The sequence below is a fragment of the Tricharina praecox genome (genome assembly GCF_024521635.1).
Source record: "Tricharina praecox strain CBS 144465 chromosome Unknown BZA05scaffold_2, whole genome shotgun sequence".
Taxonomy (NCBI): Eukaryota; Fungi; Ascomycota; class Pezizomycetes; order Pezizales; family Pyronemataceae; genus Tricharina; species Tricharina praecox.
Window position 1 is genome coordinate 461298 of NW_026250404.1, and position 18969 is coordinate 480266.

Sequence of the window (18969 nt, forward strand, 5' to 3'; positions counted from 1 at the left end):
CCAAGCCCTGAGTCAATCCGAAAGCTGACTTTTGCCCCTCCAGCAGTTCGACACACCATTGATATTCAACAACTCCACACCCACTTGTGTGCCCAACAACTGGAGCTAGCGGCTTTGAACTTCAATCCGCGCTCAATCCTCTCTCGATTCAATATCCCACGCAGAGTACCGACATCTAAAGAACGCAAAAATGAAGTCCCAGGTCATCGACAATGTTCCGAAGAAGATTGGGGAGGTCCAGTTCGGTGTCATGTATGATCCTTCACCACCGCAAGGCTTCCGTCCCGGTTCTGACAGTGACGATTGTAGGTCCTCGCAGGATGTGGTTAAGCAGGGAGTTGTTGAGGTCGCGACGCGAGAGCTATACGATTTGGACGGAGGGCGGACATTGAAGAAGAACGGTGCTCTTGATGCGCGCATGGTGGGTCCTACCCGGTGGCTCACACCATGTGAAGGGATGCGATCGCTGAAACCTGGGCGCTCGAATAGGGGATCTCGTCGAAATCTGGTACCTGCGAAACCTGCGGCGAAGGCCTTGCCAACTGTAATGGTCATTTTGGTCATGTCAAGCTTGCGCTACCAGCATTCCACATCGGTTACTTCAAGGCGATCATCACCATGCTTCAGAACATTTGCAAGGACTGCGCGCGGGTATTATTGGACGACAACCAACGGCGACAGTTTTTGAAGATGCTGCGGACGCCCGGTATCGACAACTTGAGACGTATGGGGATCTGTAAAAAGATCAATGTCCAGTGCAAGAAGGCGCGAACATGCCCGCATTGCCATGCTATCAACGGTGTTGTCAAGAGGAGTGGACCACTGAAAATTACGCACGACAAATTCAGGGCGTTCAATTCGTCGACAGCGGCCAAGAAGATACCCCCGGAGTCGAAAATCTTGTTTGACAGGTCATTCGCCGAGGCAAAGAAGGCTAATAATGATCTAGACAAGCACGTAAAAAGGGCTATGGACGACTTGAACCCCCTGAAAGTGCTCAACCTCTTCAAGCAAGTTCTTCCGCCAGACTGCGAGCTCTTGGGAATGAATCCGGAAAAGGGACGGCCAGAGATGTTTATCTGGCAATATGTGCCGGCGCCGCCAGTCTGCATTCGGCCCTCCGTCCAGCAGGATTCGGCGAGTAATGAGGACGACTTGACTGTGAAGCTGACAGAGATCATCTTTGTGAGTTCACTAATACGCGCTGGATTGCAAAAAGGAAAACCAATTCAGCAGCTTGTGGAGCAGTGGGACTACATGCAAGCTCAAATCGCAATGTACATCGACAGTAGTCAGCCGATGATCACAAGGAACTACACGGATATCAAACCTATCCGCGGGTTTTGCCAACGGCTAAAGGGAAAGCAAGGTCGCTTCCGTGGCAATCTTTCGGGAAAGCGTGTCGACTTTTCAGGGCGAACCGTCATTTCGCCGGATCCGAACTTGAGTATCGAGCAGGTCGCCGTTCCGATCCACGTAGCGAAGAACTTGACATATCCAGAAAAGGTCTCGCGGTATAATATCGAGAAGCTTCGCCGGTTAGTTGAAGTTGGTCCCGATGAATGGCCTGGCGCGAACTACATCATCAAGAAGAACTCGGATTACAAGATGTTCCTGAAATTCGGTGATAGGAAACGTCAGGCGGAAAACCTCCAGATAGGGGATATTGTGGAGAGGCATCTGGAGGACAATGATGTAGTACTATTCAATCGGCAACCGTCGTTGCACAAACTCAGTATCCTCAGTCATTATGTACGTGTGAATTCTTGTAGAGCTGTGCTGGGGCTACCACTAACCACCATGCACAGGCTAAAATTCGACCATGGAGGACATTCCGTCTCAACGAGTGTGTGTGCAATCCATACAACGCCGATTTCGATGGCGACGAGATGAATCTCCACGTTCCGCAGACCGAAGAAGCAAGGACGGAGGCTATCCAGCTGATGGGTGTGAAGAACAATCTCTGTACTCCACGTAACGGAGAGCCCATCATTGCCGCTATTCAGGATTTCATCACGGCGGCGTATCTCTTGAGCAGCAAAGAAATCTTCTACGACCGGAAGACATTCGGGCATATTTGCATGTACATGGTGGATGGCAACGAACAGATCGACCTGCCGCCTCCGTCGATTTTGAAGCCACAAGCTCTTTGGACCGGCAAACAGATCTTCAATCTCATGATGAAGCCGAACAAGAAGTGTCCAACGCTCGTTAATCTGGACGCGAAGTGCCGAGACTACAAACCTGTGGCTGGACAAGCGCCGGATTTGTGCGAAAACGATGGATTCTTGGTCATTCGGGGCAGCGAGATCATGTGTGGACTTATGGACAAGTCGACTGTCGGATCCGGTAAGAAAGACTCAGTCTTCTATGTCATTCTGAGGGATTACGGGCCAGACGAGGCTGTGCGTTCGATGAACCGACTGGCGAAGCTTTGTGCTCGTTGGTTAGCGAACAAGGGCTTCTCGATCGGAATCAACGATGTCCTTCCTGGTGCCAATCTAAGGAGGGAGAAGGATCTTATGGTCGAGGACGCCTATGCGCAGTGTGATAACTTGATTCTGCAGTTCAAAGAGGGAAAGCTGGAGAAGGCCGCAGGATGTGACGAAGAGACCACCCTGGAAAATAAGGTCCAAGGTATCCTGAGTAACGTCCGTGACAAGGTGGGAGATATTTGTATGAGAGAGTTGAGCAAGTACAACTCACCTCTGATCATGGCATGCTCTGGATCCAAAGGTAATGCCCACCTGTCTGTCTGCGGTTTGATTCATTCCTGACGTCTAGCAGGTTCCAAGATCAACGTTTCCCAAATGGTTGCTTGTGTCGGACAGCAAGTCATTGCTGGAAAACGTGTTCCTGATGGATTTGACGATCGTTCGTTGCCACATTTCGCCAAAAACTCGAAGCAGCCTCCATCCAAGGGTTTCGTGCGAAACAGTTTCTTTTCCGGGCTTACACCTACTGAGTTTTTGTTCCACGCTATTTCTGGTCGTGAAGGTTTGGTTGATACTGCTGTCAAGACCGCCGAAACCGGTTACATGTCGCGTCGTCTGATGAAATCTCTGGAGGATCTCTCTGCAAACTACGACGAAACCGTACGAACATCTTCTTCCGGTATCGTGCAGTTCAGGTATGGTGGAGACAGTTTGGATCCTGTGGACATGGAGGGTGACGCTCAGCCCGTGAACTTCAACCGCACGTTCTACCACTCTGAGAATATCACCTTTAAAGAAGAGGCTGATGGACTCCTGCCGTACGAACTCATTGAGCTGTGTGATAGCGTCCTTCATCCGCTGGAGGCAAAAGAGATCCGGAAGGACTTATTGGGGAACATCATCTCGGATGCCGAGCTGGAAAAGCTGACTGGCCGCGCTTTTGCCATGGCCCTCGACGAGAACGAGAGTTTGCGTGCGTTCTACCAGTCCATCAGGAATTACGTCCGAGCAAAGGCGGATGCGCTTGCAAACCTGCGAGAAAAGTTCGGCCTGCCTCGTGGAGACGAGATGCCCGAATCAGAAGAACACAGAGGCCCTGGCCTTGATGAGTACTTCCCCAAGGATAAAGTTCGGGCCGTCAAGCAAGTTGCGAAGATCTCGAAGGATTGCCTAAACGAGTTCCTCAAGCAGTGTCTCACCAAGTACAAGCGTGCTAAGATCGAGCCCGGATCCGCCGTTGGTGCCGTCGGTGCGCAGTCTATTGGTGAGCCTGGAACTCAGATGACTCTGAAGACTTTTCATTTTGCTGGTGTCGCGTCCATGAACGTCACTCTCGGTGTGCCTCGTATCAAGGAGATCATCAATGCTTCCAAGATCATTTCTACTCCGATTATCACCTGCAAATTGGTCACCAAGGACGACGAGCGGGCCGCTCGTGTTGTCAAGGGAAGAATGGAAAAGACCTACCTGTCAGATGTAAGTAGTGGCTTACTACCAGGCCCTTCAATCAGCATGGTGTTGACAGTGTTGATTTATAGATTATTCATTATATCGAGGACGTCTGCGCTCCGGAAGACAGTTACGTCTCCGTCCGTATCGACTGGCGCACCATCGAGGCGCTGCAGCTCGAAATTGGGGTGGATCACATCATCAGTGCTATCGTCAAAGCCAAGCTCAAGATTCTACGACAAGATGTGCGAGTGGTTGGTAATAAAATTCGCATCTACGTTCGGGAACTTGCTCCGAAGGAACGTAATCCCAAGGATGACGGAGATGTCTACCTCCGTGTGCAGGCCCTCAAGCGGGCTCTCCCTACCATCGTCGTTAACGGCTACCCCAACGCTGTCCGTGCGGTCGTCAAGAAAAACGAGAAGACTGGGGAGAACGAGCTATTGGTTGAGGGATACGGGTTGAGACAGTGTATGAATACCGACGGTGTTATCGGTACAGAGACCAAGAGTAACCACATCATGGAGATGAAGGAGGTTCTTGGAATCGAGGCTGCCAGGTATGTTCTTGACTTCTTCCGGCATCTAAAATTGCTTTACTAATGTCGGTGAGCAGACAATCCATCATCGGCGAAGTTTCTTACACTATGCGCGAGCACGGAATGGACATTGATCCCAGACACATGCAGCTCTTGGGCGACGTGATGACATTCAAGGGAGAAGTTCTCGGAATCACCCGATTCGGTCTTTCCAAGATGCGAGACTCAGTTCTGCAACTCGCATCTTTCGAGAAGACGACGGACCATCTCTTCGATGCCGCGTTCCACATGAAGAAGGACGAAGTGCAGGGTGTGAGTGAGTGTATCATCCTGGGACAAAGCATGACGATTGGTACTGGTGCTTTTGGTGTGGTCAGAAACTTGATGATTCGGGATAAAGACCTGAAGCCGAAGAAGTTGCTATTTGAGGAGTGTTGGAAGGGGAAGTACTTGAAAAATCAGGTGGCGGTCATGTAGATGGTGGAATTTTCGTACTAAATAGCAAATAGAAAGGCCTGTGAGCTGTAGTGGGATACCTGATCGAGGCAGTGCATCATTGGATGTATGTAATCCGAAGTTGATGCCTCCCTTGTATTGACCCTTCGATCAGTCCAATCTGAACGGTTGCTATGTGTGGACCTCTTTCTGCGACATGCATGGGCTATCATTGTCCAGCCGCATTGATACAAGGCTGCTTCTAGGGCCATCACCGTTCCATCCCTCTCACCACTCACACCTACCCTTCGTTCTCCTACTGCTATCACTCAAGCCACCATCCCCTAATTTCCCACTTAGCTACATTCCATCATTTCTTTTTTCACATCTTTCATCGCTCGAATACTGTTCAGCCGGGGACGAAGCCCGGAGCCGAGGAGTTCGAGGAAGATGCAGACCGCTCAGGGTTCTATCGCTCAATTGGCCGACTATGTACGGGGCCATTCTCTCATGGAAGCGGTAGAGAAGCCGCCTGTAATCAGGTAAAAGCAGTCATGGCATTTTGACTCGTGGACTACTAACATGTTCCTCGGTAGGATACCCGCCGATATGCGGGCTGCTCTAGCAGCTATACTAACGGATGCCCAAATATCTGGTCGTGTGCCGTTTTCAAAAACGGACGCAGAATGTCTGGCTGAGGCATTTGTTACCGATAATCGGCGCTGGTCCTGGCTTGAAGCTTCAAGTTTTGACGCCATCTCACTAGTCTTTATCTTCGCCGAAACGTGTCAAGCCAAAGATGAAGGTCTCTACCGACTTTACGCCTCGCTCCGAGATATAAAGGCCGGAAACGACAGAACCGCATACAAGAAGATTGCCGGAGAAAAGGTGGTGACCATGTTTACTTCCTTCTTCCTGGATGTCCGGAACTCTTTGAGTACAAGACGCTGGGCCGGCCTTCTCCTCTACGAATTTCTAGAGGCGATCGAGAACCGCATCATTCTCCGCAAGGCTTTTGAGAGGCTCAACACCTGGCTGCCGCAGATTGGCAAGCTATTGATTGGAGGTCTACTGAATATCTTGAGGCACATATCTGCAATGCTGATCTGCCGAATGGGTTCTGATTTCGACAATACGGAGAAACTGGAGTTCCTGCGCAATGTATTTTCTGAGGTTTCTGGTTTCGAGAAGGGGGAGACCTTTCCTTCTACTGCTGAGCCTTGGAGCAATGAGGTCTTCAGGTATCTCGAGAAGATGGATATGGCTCGTGAGCAGAGCCACTTGAAGTAAGTTACCTGTGGGCTTGATGCTTAGTTTTTATCAATGACTTATGTTCTGTGTGTAGGCTTCCCTTGGGCTTCCATGCTCTGGCGCTGAAGCTCGGTAGCTCATATGTCTCCAAGAGTGGCAGTATCATATGCGATGTTTCAATCGATGATATTCTCAGCATACAGTTTCGCGGCGACGATGGACAGCCTCATTGGATTGACGTCAATCTCGAAAACATAGACGCCGCAACGATAGGATTTTCCGGAATGACTATAGCCAAGGACGACCGCCTTGACGACCTCAATATACGACTTCGAGACTACTCGGGATACGGCTACTTGTACCAATTGGACATGATACCCAAGGACGAGCTTGATGCAATGGTCATACGGATTTATAGCGATGAGTCTGAGCTTCTTGTTAGAGATCTGTTTCACGCCCAGGAACGTAAGCGCAGGAAAGTAAATAAACAACTCGGGAGGATTTCCGTATCTGGAGCATGGGATTCCCCGAATGCTCAACCTGCGAAGCTCTGGGTGGGTGCGGAATCTGAGGCTCCAGGGTCTGATGCTCCGGAGCAGAGACGCTCTCCTTCCCGGGAGGTTAACCTGCAGATACGACGTTCCCAAATCGAGGCCGACGCAGTTGCTAGCGACGATGCTCCAGTCCCATTACAGCCAACCACCACTACAGCCATCACTACAACCACCACTACAACCACTCCGAGCAAAGGAAGGCCCTCAGAACCCCACGAAAATATTTCCAGCCCAATCGCAACCAAGAGGGCACGCTTCCGGTCTCCACTAGTGACTTCATACACTCCACCACCTCCCCGGGAAACCCAGTCAACAGGACGATCACAAGCCGACGACGACACCGAGTACGAACTTCCCGGGGATCCCCACGTCACCGCTACAGCGGACGTTTCTAAAGAACAAGAGCGACGTAGTCCGGCCGTTTCGCCCAAGCCGACAAAACCAGATCCACCTACATTCTCACCACCGCCAGCTCCCCGAGGTATGAAACAGGCGCCTCGAACGTTCTCCGAATTCGTCGATTTATTGGAGGAACTCCCATCTCTTTCTCGACCAAAAGGAAGTATCAAAGCAGGGCTTATTGCCGGCATGGGAGGTACCGCTGCCAGGACCGAACCGCAAACGCCTACACTTAAAAAGTCAATGCCCAAGGCCCCTAAGAGTGCAAAGTCAGAAGATCCAGTCACGCAGGCCGAAATCGATATCTATGAACTTCCAACGGATGAGGACGAAACCGAGGATGAAGAGCCTAGACTTCCAGTGATGCCAAAGGCTGCGAGAAGAGGAGGCAAGAAGAGAACTCCGGCCAAGAAAGCTTTTACCAAGAAAGCTACCGCAAAACCTGAGAAGAGCAAGGTTTTCAAATCTGCAGAGTTCGTCATAGATTCATCCGAGTCAGAAGCGGATATAAACCCCCAGGAACCCGAAGGCTCTATGCACCTCCAAGAACCTAACGTCAAGCCGAACACCGGATCTACAGTGGATAAAGCTGCTTCGGCGGTCAATAAGACGACAAAAGCTCCTTCCAATGCTCGAATGACAAAGGTGCCCAGGCAGGTTGAGTCAATTGAAGATATCCAATCGCCTACGCATCTTTCAGAGCCTGAGGCGAAGCTTGCCACCAGAGCTGTGGTACCACCAAAAAAAGAAGCACTTCCGTCCGAAACGAATACGGGGACAAGTATTTACGATTTGCCCGCAGCAGAACCGAAGAAAAAGCTTGTTGAACCGCCGCCGCCACCTCTTAAGAAGAACCCTCGAGCACCAATGCTAGAGAAGGCGCCGGCACCCAAGAAGAGAGTCATGGCCAAGAAGAGTGCGCCCAAATCCCCTGCGAAGCCTAGGGCTGCAGCACCAAAACCGACAACTCGGACAAAAGCCCAGCCGAAGGGGAAGAAGGCTCCCGTGGCGGCGAAGGTGTTACCCACAAAACGGCCAGCAAAGGCAATGGAAGAAAGCGACTCAGAGGCTCGAGCCCTTGCTCCTGCTTCTAAGAGTAAAGTGAATTTGGAAACTGGGAATTCAGTCGGAAGCCCGCAGCACGGAAATGCCATCCCAAATAAATCGCCTACGGTTTATGCTACTCCTCCCCATACCACACCACCCAAAAAGAAGACAAAAATCACCGACAATGCCCAAAAATTACCTCAGATGAGCACATCAGATGGGTCGCCCAAACCAGAGGCCAACAAAAATACGATAAGCCCTCTCATCCCCGGTACCAGTGCCATCGATGGAAACGATCATCCACCAGCTTTACCTGAGCATATGTCTTCCGGTTTATCGCCAGTTCCGGAGGAAATTAAGTTGAATCCTATGCGTGTCGAGTCGTCCAGCCTGTCACCAGTTCCGGAGGAAACTGAGGGGAACCATATGCGTGTCGAGTCTTCCAGCCTGTCACCAGTTCCGGACGAAACGGATGACGGAACGTTAATCCCTGGGCGAGACATATACCTCAAAGGGAAAAAGAAGGTGGAAGCAGAAGATGACGCTCCAGAGGTTCCTAAACTTGCCACTTCTATCGAGGTTGACGGTCATTTTGATCCTTTCAAGAATGTCCGTGATGTAAAGGATGTTGAGAGCAAGAAGCAACCTACGCCACCAAAGCCGCCAGTAGTGCGTGAAGCTCCAATTAAGGCCATTAGTCCTAAGGAGCTAGTCAAAGAGACTCAGACCGAGGAACCAAAGAAGCAGGGGATGCAGCAACCACAGATCAAGGAAATCGGCCAGATAGACCGTAGAGACAGCGAGGAAGAGCTAAAGGTCTCTCATTCTAGCTTCGTTGGTGATGAAATGGAAGGGTTGGAAGAGGGCGCCGCGGTCTCCAGGGATACGGACATGAATATAACTCATGAGGCTCAGCTTAAATCTGAAGAGGAGATTGGTTCGAACCGTTTGTCCGTCGATATGGATGAGCCGGGTATTTATGATAACGCTCTAGGTGACGATGTTATCAGGTCCGACCGGCGTGGGTTACTCGTTGTTGCGGGTAGCGATGATGAAGACATCGTCATGGGCAATAATACTGAAATGGGGGGAAATATTACAACGGCTGCCCAGTCTGCAAATAGACGCACAAAAACGGTAAGATATATTTCCAGCTTCGTCGGGGCAACACTGATAAAATGTATAGGTCGATGATACTGGAAGCCCGTTCCCGAAGTCTATTTTCTCCCAGAATGACATGGAGAGAGCCAAGAAGGAGCCTACTGGCTTTCCAGCTCCGTCTCTTCCGATCACCAAGGGCGCAAGATCTCGTGCCCTTTCTTCTCAGTCGTCGTTCGGCTCGCAGTGTCCAATCGAAGAGGAAGGCAATTCACGGAAGACTGCAATTGACCTCACGTTCGAGACGCCATCCCCAGAGATACAGCTGAGCTCGCGCCCGCCAATAGCAAGACTACTACGAGTTGCTACCCGGATCCAGACGCCCGGGCCTGGTAACTTGACTCGCACCGAGCCAGCCATAAACCATTCGTTTGGTGGCAGGATGATCAAATTCGCGGAGTTGGCAAAATCTGCTAAAGAAATCCCACCGAGTATGTCACTAGCAGAAGGGCTCTTTACTTTTGATCCAAAACTGACATCGTATGTAGAGGAAACTCCGTCCACTCCAGCTCGTCGTCCTCACCACAGGGAGAAACCCGTCAAAGCCGCCAAAAAATTGACGACTATTATTCACGGGGATTCTCAGAGAGCCTTGGGAGACGGACCATCTCTGTTGGAAATTCTAGAGTCAAAGCGGACGACGAAAATCAAGGAGAAACAAAATAACGAAGTGAAGATCGCAGAAAAGAAGGTGGAATTGAAGCAGAGCAACGTCTCGACAGCCCTAGGTGAGGTCGATCCACAAGACCGATTTAGTTTAGATATTAACTGTCTTCCAGGAGCTCAGACCACCACCACCAGGGTCAGACGTTTGTTCGAATCGCCCGGTTTCATTGCTGTGAGAGGAAAAATCCCAACCCGAGGGCCCGTGGGAAACCGGGGCAACCGTGGGGGAGATATATCCTATGACGGTGACGATGAACGTGGGCCAAGGCGTCGCTACAGCAGCAATTTGGACGACTCCGATTCGGACGAGGAATCTAACAGGTATTCTTCCGGTGAAACAAACGAGGATTCCAACTGGCGTGCCGAGCTGCCGGATTACCACAAGAAGACACTCAGTGTGCTTGATAAGATTGCCAAAGTAAGCAAGCATCAGACCTTCGTAAAGGAGTTTTGATAGCTAACAGCACCAAAGCATTGGATTCGCTACCTCATGTCTGGCGAAGAGAAGGCCCGTGAAAGCATCGAAGGGTATGAGAAACTCACTAACGAGGTGGTTTTGAAACTCAAGAGTGCGCACTTGCAAGAATACAATAACTTCAAAATGAATCTAGAGCTCTTCCGAGAGAAGTTCATCGCCGAGTGCGAATTGACCAGACAAGCGTTGGTTGTTACTGTGCAGAAGGAAACAGTGGGCCCGTCCCTTGACCGGGTGAAGCGAGAGCTCGCGGAACGTCACGATGAACAGATGAGTGCTGTTCAGAGGCTGAGGGCTCGGATGGCCAGTGTCTGTTGAGCAGGATTCGTGCTGATGCATTTTTAGATGGATAACTGTGGTCTTTACCTTGCTGCGTTTGATGGTTTACTGCGTTTGATGGTTTGCTGAAATTTGATGATTTAGGTACTGCGTTTGATGATTTGCTGAAGCTTGATGACTTGCTCCCTTTATTGCTTACGGATTGATTTGTTGATTTGATATTCCCAGATTTGCTTTTCATACGGTCCTGGATTCGTTGGTATGTACTTAATCTACGGTTACGTTACAGGATGATAGTCTGTTTGCTCGGGGGAGAATTCTCGAGAAATACTCCGGGCAGTTGTAGGGATCGCGGCTGCGGTTTACGGGATTGTATTTTGTTGATGTTTTTGCTGATGTTTTCGTTGATCATATCCACACTGAACTGAAATGATTGTACGTTTTTAGTTACTGGGTAAACTTCAGCCAGACGTATTCACTGTTTGTCACTCGCATAGTCTTAGAACATTGACGGGCATACAAAATTTTTGAGGCATCCGTAGTAGTCGATGAGATGGGGTGGATTGTCATTGACGTTGGTTTGAAACACCTATTCGAGCTGACGGTGGTATCTATGTGGGCTTCCGGTGAGGAAGATTGACGTTTAGTCGAGTTGGAGTTGACGAGCTCGTCCATCTCCTCGCTTAACCGTAGCGGCAGCACGGACCACACCCCTGCCTTACCCATTGGCGGGGTCTGTTTCCTCAACAGCCACACCTCAATCCACAGCAAATGCTCCGCGCCATAACGTCCATCCTAAGCCCACCCACGTCTCCCACATCGCCAACCTTCCCCCGCCCGCCCATCGAAATCGAAATGTCGACGCCCGTGCGCCCCGTCCTTGACAAGAAGCGGCACGTGGACTACTGGCGGCGCTGCCTGACCACGCCGCTGCCGTCCGACTACATCCCGACGGACCTGAACCGCATGACGCTCGGCTGCTTCAGCGTCGGCGCCATCGACCTGCTGGGTGAGCTGCCGTTCCGCACGTCGCCTGAGGACCGCGCCTGCTGGGTCGAGTGGATCTACCGCTGCCAGCTGCCGTCCGGCGGGTTCCGCGGCAGTCCGGCCACTGACCTCGGCCCGCTACGCACGGAGAGCAATGCCGTCTGGGACCCCGCAAATGTCAGCGCGAGCTTCTTTGCCGTCGCGACGCTCGTCAACCTCGGTGACAATCTGGAAAGGGTTAAGAGGGCGGAGCTGTTGAGCTTGTTGCCTGAAATGCAGAGGGACGATGGAAGTTTTTGCGAGAGTATTGTAGATGAGCAGCAGGTCGGCGGCAGGGATATGCGGTTTCTTTATATGGCGGTTGCGCTGCGGTGGTTCTTGAGGGGGAAGGAGGGGGAGGGATGTAGTGATGTGGCGGATATCGATGTGCAGAGGACGGTGGCATATATTCAGAGGGCGCAAACGTATGATGGCGGGATCTCGGAGAAGCCGTTCGGGGAGTCGCATGGTCTGTTCGTTGTTTTTTCCCCACATGCAGATGGTGTGAGGCTGATGGTGGGTAGCCGGGATGACCTACTGTGCAGTTGCGGCACTGAGCCTGCTCGGACGGCTCGATGAGTCTTCGATACAGATCGATCCGCTCGTACGATGGCTTGTGCACCGCCAGGTGCCGTTTGAGCGGAAGGACGAGATGGATCAAGACGACTGGCAGGACATCCTCGACAGCGGTAGTGAGGAGGAGCAAGTGGATGGTCGGAAGATCGAGCTAGGGACGGACGGGAGACCGCTTTGGGGTGGGTTTCATGGGCGGTGCAACAAGAAAGCGGATACCTGCTACAGCTTCTGGATTGGGGCCAGTTTGGATGTGAGTTGGCCTGCTGTGATTAGAGTGCTGGGCGAGCTGGGCTGATAAGGGCGGACAACAGATGCTAAAGAAACTCTACTTGATCGATATCAATGCCAATCGTAGGTTCTTGCTCGAGAAGACGAAACACATAATAGGCGGATTCATGAAATTGCCTGAGCCTGAGGGTGTTCCGGGTATGTCACATATCGGTTCATAAGAAAGGAGCATTGCTGATTTTAGAAAAGACGTGTTGCATTCGTTCTTGGGGTTGGCAGCATTGGCACTTATGAGAGAAGAAGGGGTAAATCGTCTGGAAGCAACTCTGGCCATCAGCCTGCAGGCGAAAGAGCGGCTCATGGCGTTGGATTGGTGGGCCGAGGGGCGGTTATGATAGGAGCATCGTTCCTATGATATCAAGTGTGGCTTTAATAATAGTGATATCCAGGTCTACATAGTACAGTCTACTTCTCTATATATCTATCTTCAAACACAAAACCCAACTCCTCCATAGTCAATGCCTTCTTACCGGCCTCCCCAAATGCCTTCTTGATTTTCGGCACCTTCTCCCGCACCCACCTTTCCCACTCTCTCCACCTAGCCGGCTCCAATCCGCCCTCTCCTTCGGCTTTGTCAATCATCGCCTCGATCCCATTCAGATATTCAACATCCCACGGAAATCCAAAATAATGAAACGGTCTGCCGCTTCCTTTCTTCTCCACCTCCCCTTTCTCCCACATCTCCATCTCCTCCCTCGCGGGCAATTTCACTCGTCCAGCATAAACCCCTGCCACCCAAGCCGCCTGACTCTGTGCCAACGGGAACGGGATAACCTTCGTCGGCAGCCCCAAAAAGCACAGTGTAGGATCCCGCTGGCAAAACACATGCTGGAACGTCTCGGTCACGCGCTCACCGCGGGGCGTAACTAACCGCAGCTCCTCCGGGAGGAACGGCAGCGTGAAGAGATATCCCGTCGCGAAGAGGATCACGTCCACGTCCGCTTCCACGGCGCCGTCCACAAAGGACACAGTTCCGTCCGGGTGCAGCGCCGATATCTCAGGGAGGACTTTGATGCCCTCAGGAGGCGGCGTGGTGGACGCGGCCGGAGAGCGGATCACCTGCAGTAGTGGTCCCTGAACACATGGAAGCAGCTGCACGGCGATGTCGACGGCTGATGCGGAGTTCCCAATGAGCAGTACCTTCTTCCCATTGAACTCCTGCGGAAGCCGAAAGTTCCGGGAGTGTACGATGGTGCCTGGGAAGGTGGAGAGCCCCGAGAGTGGCGGGATGTACGGAGTGTTGTAGTGGCCGGTGGCGACCATTACGGCGTCATAGTGGGTGGGTGTGGGGGTGCGCGAGGTGGTGAGCGTCCATCCTGGCGACGGGGACGATGGGACGATGGAGAGTACTTGGGTATTGAAGTTGATGGAGGAGTGGAGGTCGGAGGCGTAGGCGCGGAGGTAGGAGAGGACTTGGGTGTGGTGGGGGAATAGTGGAATGGTGGAGGGAAAAGGGTGCTCGGGAAAGCTCATCAACGTTTTGGGGATGTTGGTCTCTAAATCCGAGCGATCAGAAAGCTATATCGAAATGACGTATATGGAGGGGGAATGTACCAAGGTTATCGTATATCGCAGAGATATATTTCCCACTCTCATCCGGGCGTTCGACGACGTTCGGGTCCACCGAGGGAATATCTGTCGGCTTCGTCTGCGGGGTGTAATTCCATACCCCGCCGACGTCCCCACGCTGCTCATACACGTCGATGGCAGTGAAACACCCCTCCTCCCTCAGAGCACGCGCGGCAACGAGGCCGCCTGCTCCTGCACCGACTATGGCGACTCGGCGGATCGTGGGAAGAGTCGTCATCATGTATGTCACTCGCTTGGATAGTTAATAAAGTCGAATTGACGCCCGGGGAAAACACGCAGCGCAACGGTTGGAGGAGGGGCATCAGATATGTCAGGGAGGGAAGCTCACTCTTCTTCCCCCACCCTTCAGCCAGGCATCCTCGGCAGACATGGTAGCGGACAAGGGGAGCAAGGGAGAAGGGAGGGCATACATGGGGACAGAAGAGTGAGAGATCACCGGAGGAATCTACCCTCCGACGGTCTTTGGACGGCAGAGGTGGTGAGATTAAACCCCCCACCAGGGATCCGCCAAGGCCCTGTATGCAGGGATCAAGAGGAGAGGAAGTCTGCAGGGGAGGTAAGTAGACGAGAGCTGTCCCTCCGTGGTGAAGTTCCCTCGAGGAGTCGAAGTTAAAAACCCCGCCCCCCTAAAAACATATTCTACTCTACATCTCCTCTCCATCACTCACTCATCCATCCGTAAGCAAGCAATCAATCAAGCATTCAATCAATCAGTCACTCAATCTACCAAAAAGCTTATTCCTCCCGCCAACAAAATAATGTCCATCTCCGTCCACGATCAATACCCTCCCCTCAATGACCGTCCCATCAAGAACACTGTGTGTCTCTTCGATGTCGACGGCACTCTTACCCCCGCTCGCCGCGTACAATCGCCTCGTTCCCCAAAACGAAGCTCAATGGCTGATTAACTTTGACAGAGCGTGAGTCCGGAGATGCTGGCGCTCCTCCAGAAGCTGCGCAACAAGGTCGCAATTGGCTTCGTCGGCGGCAGTGACCTGGTGAAGCAGCAGGAGCAGCTCGGTGTCAACGGCGCAAACGGTATTCCCCCGCCCCGCCCTCCACAAAACCCCCACCCAGCTAACATCTCCACCAGTCATTGACATGTTCGATTACTGCTTCGCCGAGAACGGCCTGACCGCCTACCGCCAGGGTGTGGCCCTTCCTAGCAACAACTTCGTCCGCTGGCTCGGCGAAGAAAAGTACAAGGTGATGGCGAACTTCATCCTCCACCACATCGCAGATCTCGACATCCCAGTGAAGCGTGGAACCTTCATCGAGTTCCGCAACGGAATGATCAACGTCTCTCCCATCGGCCGCAACGCCAGCATCCAGGAGCGGAACGAATTCGAGGCGTACGACAAGATTCACGGTGTACGGAAGGAGCTCGTCGAGAAGCTGAAGGAGAAGTTTGCGGATTACGGCCTCACCTACTCCATCGGTGGACAAATCTCGTTTGATGTGTTTCCCCAGGGCTGGGATAAGACGTACTGTCTTCAGCATGTCCAGAAAGAGTTTGAGACCATCCACTTCTTTGGAGACAAGACGTACCAGGGTGAGTTTATTCCTCCGCCCAAGTGAAGGGATGACTAGTGACTGATGAATGCAGGCGGAAACGATTACGAGATCTTTGAGGACTCGAGGACTATCGGCCACACGGTTACGAAGCCCGAGGACACGATCGAGGAGCTGAAGAAGCTGTTTGACCTGTAGGCTGTAAACAGCGGCAATGCATATGGAAGGGGCGCACCTAGTAAAGTCTGTCTGCCGTGGTTGGTAAACGTGCTACATTCTTTGCGAAAGCAAGCAGGTAGTTTAGTCACGTATAGCGTAATAGAGACCGGCGGTGCTCAAACATGAAGGACCACTGGGCGGGCATGCTCGAAACCGCGTGCAAATCAATGATGCGTTAATGAAATCGTGGCCACGGTGAGAAAACAAGAAATTAGAAAGAAAAATGTATCAAAGCGAAGCAAATAATCATCCTCTTTCCGTTAAAAATGTAGTTGCCTCTGATATGCTCTGTTGATACATTTCCGCACTCTTTGGCCAAGTCGCTGTCGCGGTCGCTAGCTTGAGCCTCAACCGTCGACAATTCCCGCTGTGCCGAAACCCACCACCACTTGCTCATTCACCAATCCTACCCGACCCGTCCGCCGCATCCTCAACCTCAACCAAACCCTTCGCCTGCCACCGAATCAATCACCCCCACAAACATCAATCAAAATGGGTATCATGGAGAATATGTTCGGCAAGAAGTTTAATACTCCCATCAGTACGTTTCGTTTTCCCGGGGCGGCGCGGGGAGAGCGTGGGGGCTAATAGTGAACAGTGAAGCCGATGGCACCGTTCTTTGTGGCCGGTATGTCGCACCGGATGGTAACGAAAGGGAGGGGACGCGGGAGCTGATGGATCATACACAGGCATCGTCGTCTTCTACGGCATCAACAGCTTTGCCAATCTCCTCGCGAGCAGTACGTTCCCTTCACGGTCATAGCGACGCTGGGGCTGGGCTGGACTGGACTAATATGGGCGCAGCCGACGAGTTCAAGAACGACCCCCGCAACCCCGCCGCGAAGAAGAACATCGGCCATTAAGTGGTGGATGTCGGTGCGGCGGAGGACTGGTCGCGACCTGGGCCGTGATGGTGGTGGAGGTGGGGAATGCCTCGGTCGCTGTATATCAACTCGAATGCAAAATGAAATCGATAGACTACTTGATTCGCTTGATGGTCGGGATGGCGGGCTGCGGATTGAGGGGGTGAATGCGATCGTTTGCTTGCCATGTTGGCGTCGGGCGGTGCAAGTCTTGTTCCGTTTGTCGGACTGTCTGTAGAGTAACCGCCCGCGCTCCTCGCTTGCCTCCCCGCTCGCCGTCCAATGACACGGACGTGCAGCCGTGAAGACACTCGCATCGCGGTCGATCGTGATGAAGAGGGTTCGTACTAGCAAAAGAACACTTCTTTTACCTCCTCTTCCACATCAAGTCAAAGTTAGTTCGATTCTACATACTTGACGCAAAGCCATCCAATTACCGGTGGCGATGATTTCCTTCTTCTCGGCGTGTAAATGCGTCCATAGGCGGGGCCAAGTTACTCGCACTCTCATTCTCACTCACTGCGGCTCATCACCGCTGAATAAGGGAGTGGTCGATGTGGTCAGCAGCCCTCCATCACAGTTGCCCCCCCCCACCCCTTGCTTGGCTGCCTTTAAAAGCCCCTGCTCGCCTTTTGCCGCTTCGACAACCCAAACCAACCCCCAAACCCTTCCACCCCCCAACCAAACCCGTCCAACCCCCCCTCCCCATCACATCACATCCCAGCTGCCTCCTCCTTCTTCTTCACAGCCCACACTATTTTCGATCGTCGACTACAAAACCACCTCCACCACCAACTCCACACTTTACTTCTACACCACTACTACCACCACCCACTTACACTACCAGCGACACAAAAGAACCGCAGTCTTTCCTACAACTACATCCACAACTACACCTCTTCCCAAGCGAACCCCCCGAGAATCCGTAGTTTATGTCCATCGAAAATCTCAAGGTTAATGGTGAGTCTTACTTCGTGCTCTGTTCTACTTGGTCGTATGCGTTCATCGCTGCCTCCTCGACCTCGCTCTCTTTGCGCCACTTTCATCACCATCACCACCCCCGTTCAGGGTTGACATCTTACCTCTCCCCCCACTCATCTCGATTCGAGCTCAGCTTCGTCACGCGATGAGCTCGCTCGTTAATCTATTCATCCTTTGATAGCGATGTTGATACTAACGATTGTTCCTATGTGCAGATCCTTTCGCCGACGACGTTGGTGATACGCAGCCCAAGAATTACGTTCATATCCGTATTCAGCGTTAGTGCCCTGCCGTCGTCTCATGTTCCTCACGTGTCGCTAACAGTATCGTGAACAGAGCGCAACGGTCGCAAGACGTTGACGACTGTCCAAGGATTGTCCAAGGAGTACAGCCCCAAAGCTCTTCTCAAGGCCTTCAAGAAGGAATATGGTTCGTCTCCTCTCCTCGGCTTCCGCTCTTCATCCACCTGATCGGCCCCCACTAACTGCGACACAGCTTGCAATGGCACCATCATCCAAGACAAGGACATGGGCGAGGTGATCCAGCTCCAGGGGGATCATCGCACCAAAGTGATGGACTTTCTCACCGATAAAGACAAGGCCAAGATGGGCAAATACGCTCTCCAGAAGGATCACATCAAGATCCACGGATTCTAGGGAGCTTTGCTAAGGGCAAGCCGGGGCTGCATTTGTGTGCGCCTTGCCGACTTACCTTTTTTAACCTCTTGGTATTGCGTTGCATTGTCTTTTCAAGAAACTTGTACTTTACTACTACTGCCGGTACTGGTCTGATTTGTGAAAGATGATGTTATGTGTGCGGGGGGAGTAGGAGGGTGGTTGGGTGGTTGTGTTGTGCTACTCGGTTTGAAACTTGCGTGTGCGCACGGAGAGGTGGGAACTTTTTGTCCTTCTACTACTACTGTTACTACTGTTGCTACTGTTGCTGTTCGGTTGGAAATGTCGATACAATTGTAACGGATGACTTGCCGCTGTTTACTACTATACTCCGATACCTTTGCGTCATGGTGGGCTGTGACTCCGACGTGGGGAATACTTGATCTTGGTCCTGATCTTTGATGTGCTGCTGCCTTGCGCGGAGCCCTTTCCGATAACCTTGCCCTGCCTACTTGCTTTGCCTGCATGTTCAGCGCTTTGACGCATGAGCAAATTATGCCGCAGTCGTACACGGACTGTCGTTTACGCTCAGCCACGGAAGGTGCGAGCACGGC

At 52.1% G+C, this 18969-nt stretch overlaps 7 protein-coding genes across 7 annotated transcripts; 6 read left to right on the plus strand and 1 right to left on the minus strand.

Moving 5' to 3' along the window:
• Positions 1–16: 16 nt before the first annotated feature.
• On the plus strand, positions 17–4968 carry BZA05DRAFT_384140 (uncharacterized protein). Its single transcript, XM_051482288.1, has 7 exons — positions 17–252; positions 310–421; positions 490–1752; positions 1809–2736; positions 2788–3911; positions 3974–4443; positions 4500–4968. The coding sequence occupies exons 1-7, from the start codon at positions 191–193 to the stop codon at positions 4897–4899; spliced, it is 4359 nt and encodes a 1452-aa protein (XP_051343364.1). The 5' UTR covers positions 17–190; the 3' UTR covers positions 4900–4968.
• A 1712-nt stretch (positions 4969–6680) lies between these two features.
• Positions 6681–11142, plus strand: BZA05DRAFT_384145 (uncharacterized protein). Its single transcript, XM_051482289.1, has 5 exons — positions 6681–9245; positions 9295–9697; positions 9755–9994; positions 10046–10350; positions 10405–11142. Exons 1-5 carry the CDS (start codon positions 7146–7148, stop codon positions 10723–10725), a joined length of 3369 nt encoding a protein of 1122 aa, XP_051343365.1. The 5' UTR covers positions 6681–7145; the 3' UTR covers positions 10726–11142.
• Positions 11143–11390: 248 nt separating this feature from the next.
• BZA05DRAFT_384146 (terpenoid cyclases/protein prenyltransferase alpha-alpha toroid) lies at positions 11391–12979 on the plus strand. Its single transcript, XM_051482290.1, has 4 exons — positions 11391–12181; positions 12237–12538; positions 12600–12714; positions 12766–12979. Exons 1-4 carry the CDS (start codon positions 11458–11460, stop codon positions 12909–12911), a joined length of 1287 nt encoding a protein of 428 aa, XP_051343366.1. The 5' UTR covers positions 11391–11457; the 3' UTR covers positions 12912–12979.
• Positions 12980–14153, minus strand: BZA05DRAFT_384149 (uncharacterized protein; the record flags this gene model as incomplete). The annotated part of the gene is made up of 1 exon (XM_051482291.1): positions 12980–14153. The coding sequence occupies exon 1, from the start codon at positions 14047–14049 to the stop codon at positions 12982–12984; it is 1068 nt and encodes a 355-aa protein (XP_051343367.1). The 5' UTR covers positions 14050–14153.
• A 771-nt stretch (positions 14154–14924) lies between these two features.
• On the plus strand, positions 14925–15876 carry BZA05DRAFT_440936 (eukaryotic phosphomannomutase; the record flags this gene model as incomplete). The annotated part of the gene is made up of 4 exons (XM_051486632.1): positions 14925–15029; positions 15084–15204; positions 15260–15718; positions 15773–15876. 4 exons carry the CDS (start codon positions 14925–14927, stop codon positions 15874–15876), a joined length of 789 nt encoding a protein of 262 aa, XP_051343368.1.
• Positions 15877–16389: 513 nt separating this feature from the next.
• BZA05DRAFT_440937 (putative mitochondrial F1F0 ATP synthase subunit Atp18) lies at positions 16390–16760 on the plus strand (the record flags this gene model as incomplete). The annotated part of the gene is made up of 4 exons (XM_051486633.1): positions 16390–16438; positions 16496–16525; positions 16587–16637; positions 16702–16760. The coding sequence occupies 4 exons, from the start codon at positions 16390–16392 to the stop codon at positions 16758–16760; spliced, it is 189 nt and encodes a 62-aa protein (XP_051343369.1).
• A 654-nt stretch (positions 16761–17414) lies between these two features.
• Positions 17415–18817, plus strand: BZA05DRAFT_384158 (translation initiation factor SUI1). The gene is made up of 4 exons (XM_051482292.1): positions 17415–17720; positions 17957–18019; positions 18078–18170; positions 18237–18817. The coding sequence occupies exons 1-4, from the start codon at positions 17693–17695 to the stop codon at positions 18395–18397; spliced, it is 345 nt and encodes a 114-aa protein (XP_051343370.1). The 5' UTR covers positions 17415–17692; the 3' UTR covers positions 18398–18817.
• The last annotated feature ends 152 nt before the right edge of the window (positions 18818–18969 follow it).

Bases quoted from the DNA above. Each gene is read 5' to 3' on its own strand.
- BZA05DRAFT_384140 (XM_051482288.1), top strand. From the start codon at position 191: ATGAAGTCCCAGGTCATCGACAATGTTCCGAAGAAGATTGGGGAGGTC. The intron at 422-489 runs GTGGGTCCTACC...GCGCTCGAATAG, and splicing joins GTGCTCTTGATGCGCGCATG to GGGATCTCGTCGAAATCTGG. The intron at 3,912-3,973 runs GTAAGTAGTGGC...GTTGATTTATAG, and splicing joins AAAAGACCTACCTGTCAGAT to ATTATTCATTATATCGAGGA.
- BZA05DRAFT_384158 (XM_051482292.1), top strand. From the start codon at position 17,693: ATGTCCATCGAAAATCTCAAGGTTAATG. The intron at 18,020-18,077 runs GTTAGTGCCCTG...TATCGTGAACAG, and splicing joins CGTTCATATCCGTATTCAGC to AGCGCAACGGTCGCAAGACG. The intron at 18,171-18,236 runs GTTCGTCTCCTC...ACTGCGACACAG, and splicing joins GGCCTTCAAGAAGGAATATG to CTTGCAATGGCACCATCATC.
- BZA05DRAFT_384145 (XM_051482289.1), top strand. From the start codon at position 7,146: ATGAAACAGGCGCCTCGAACGTTCTCCGAATTCGTCGATTTATTGGAG. The intron at 9,995-10,045 runs GTGAGGTCGATC...ACTGTCTTCCAG, and splicing joins CAACGTCTCGACAGCCCTAG to GAGCTCAGACCACCACCACC. The intron at 10,351-10,404 runs GTAAGCAAGCAT...ACAGCACCAAAG, and splicing joins TGCTTGATAAGATTGCCAAA to CATTGGATTCGCTACCTCAT.
- BZA05DRAFT_384146 (XM_051482290.1), top strand. From the start codon at position 11,458: ATGCTCCGCGCCATAACGTCCATCCTAAGCCCACCCACGTCTCCCACA. The intron at 12,182-12,236 runs GTCTGTTCGTTG...GATGGTGGGTAG, and splicing joins GCCGTTCGGGGAGTCGCATG to CCGGGATGACCTACTGTGCA. The intron at 12,715-12,765 runs GTATGTCACATA...ATTTTAGAAAAG, and splicing joins TGAGCCTGAGGGTGTTCCGG to ACGTGTTGCATTCGTTCTTG.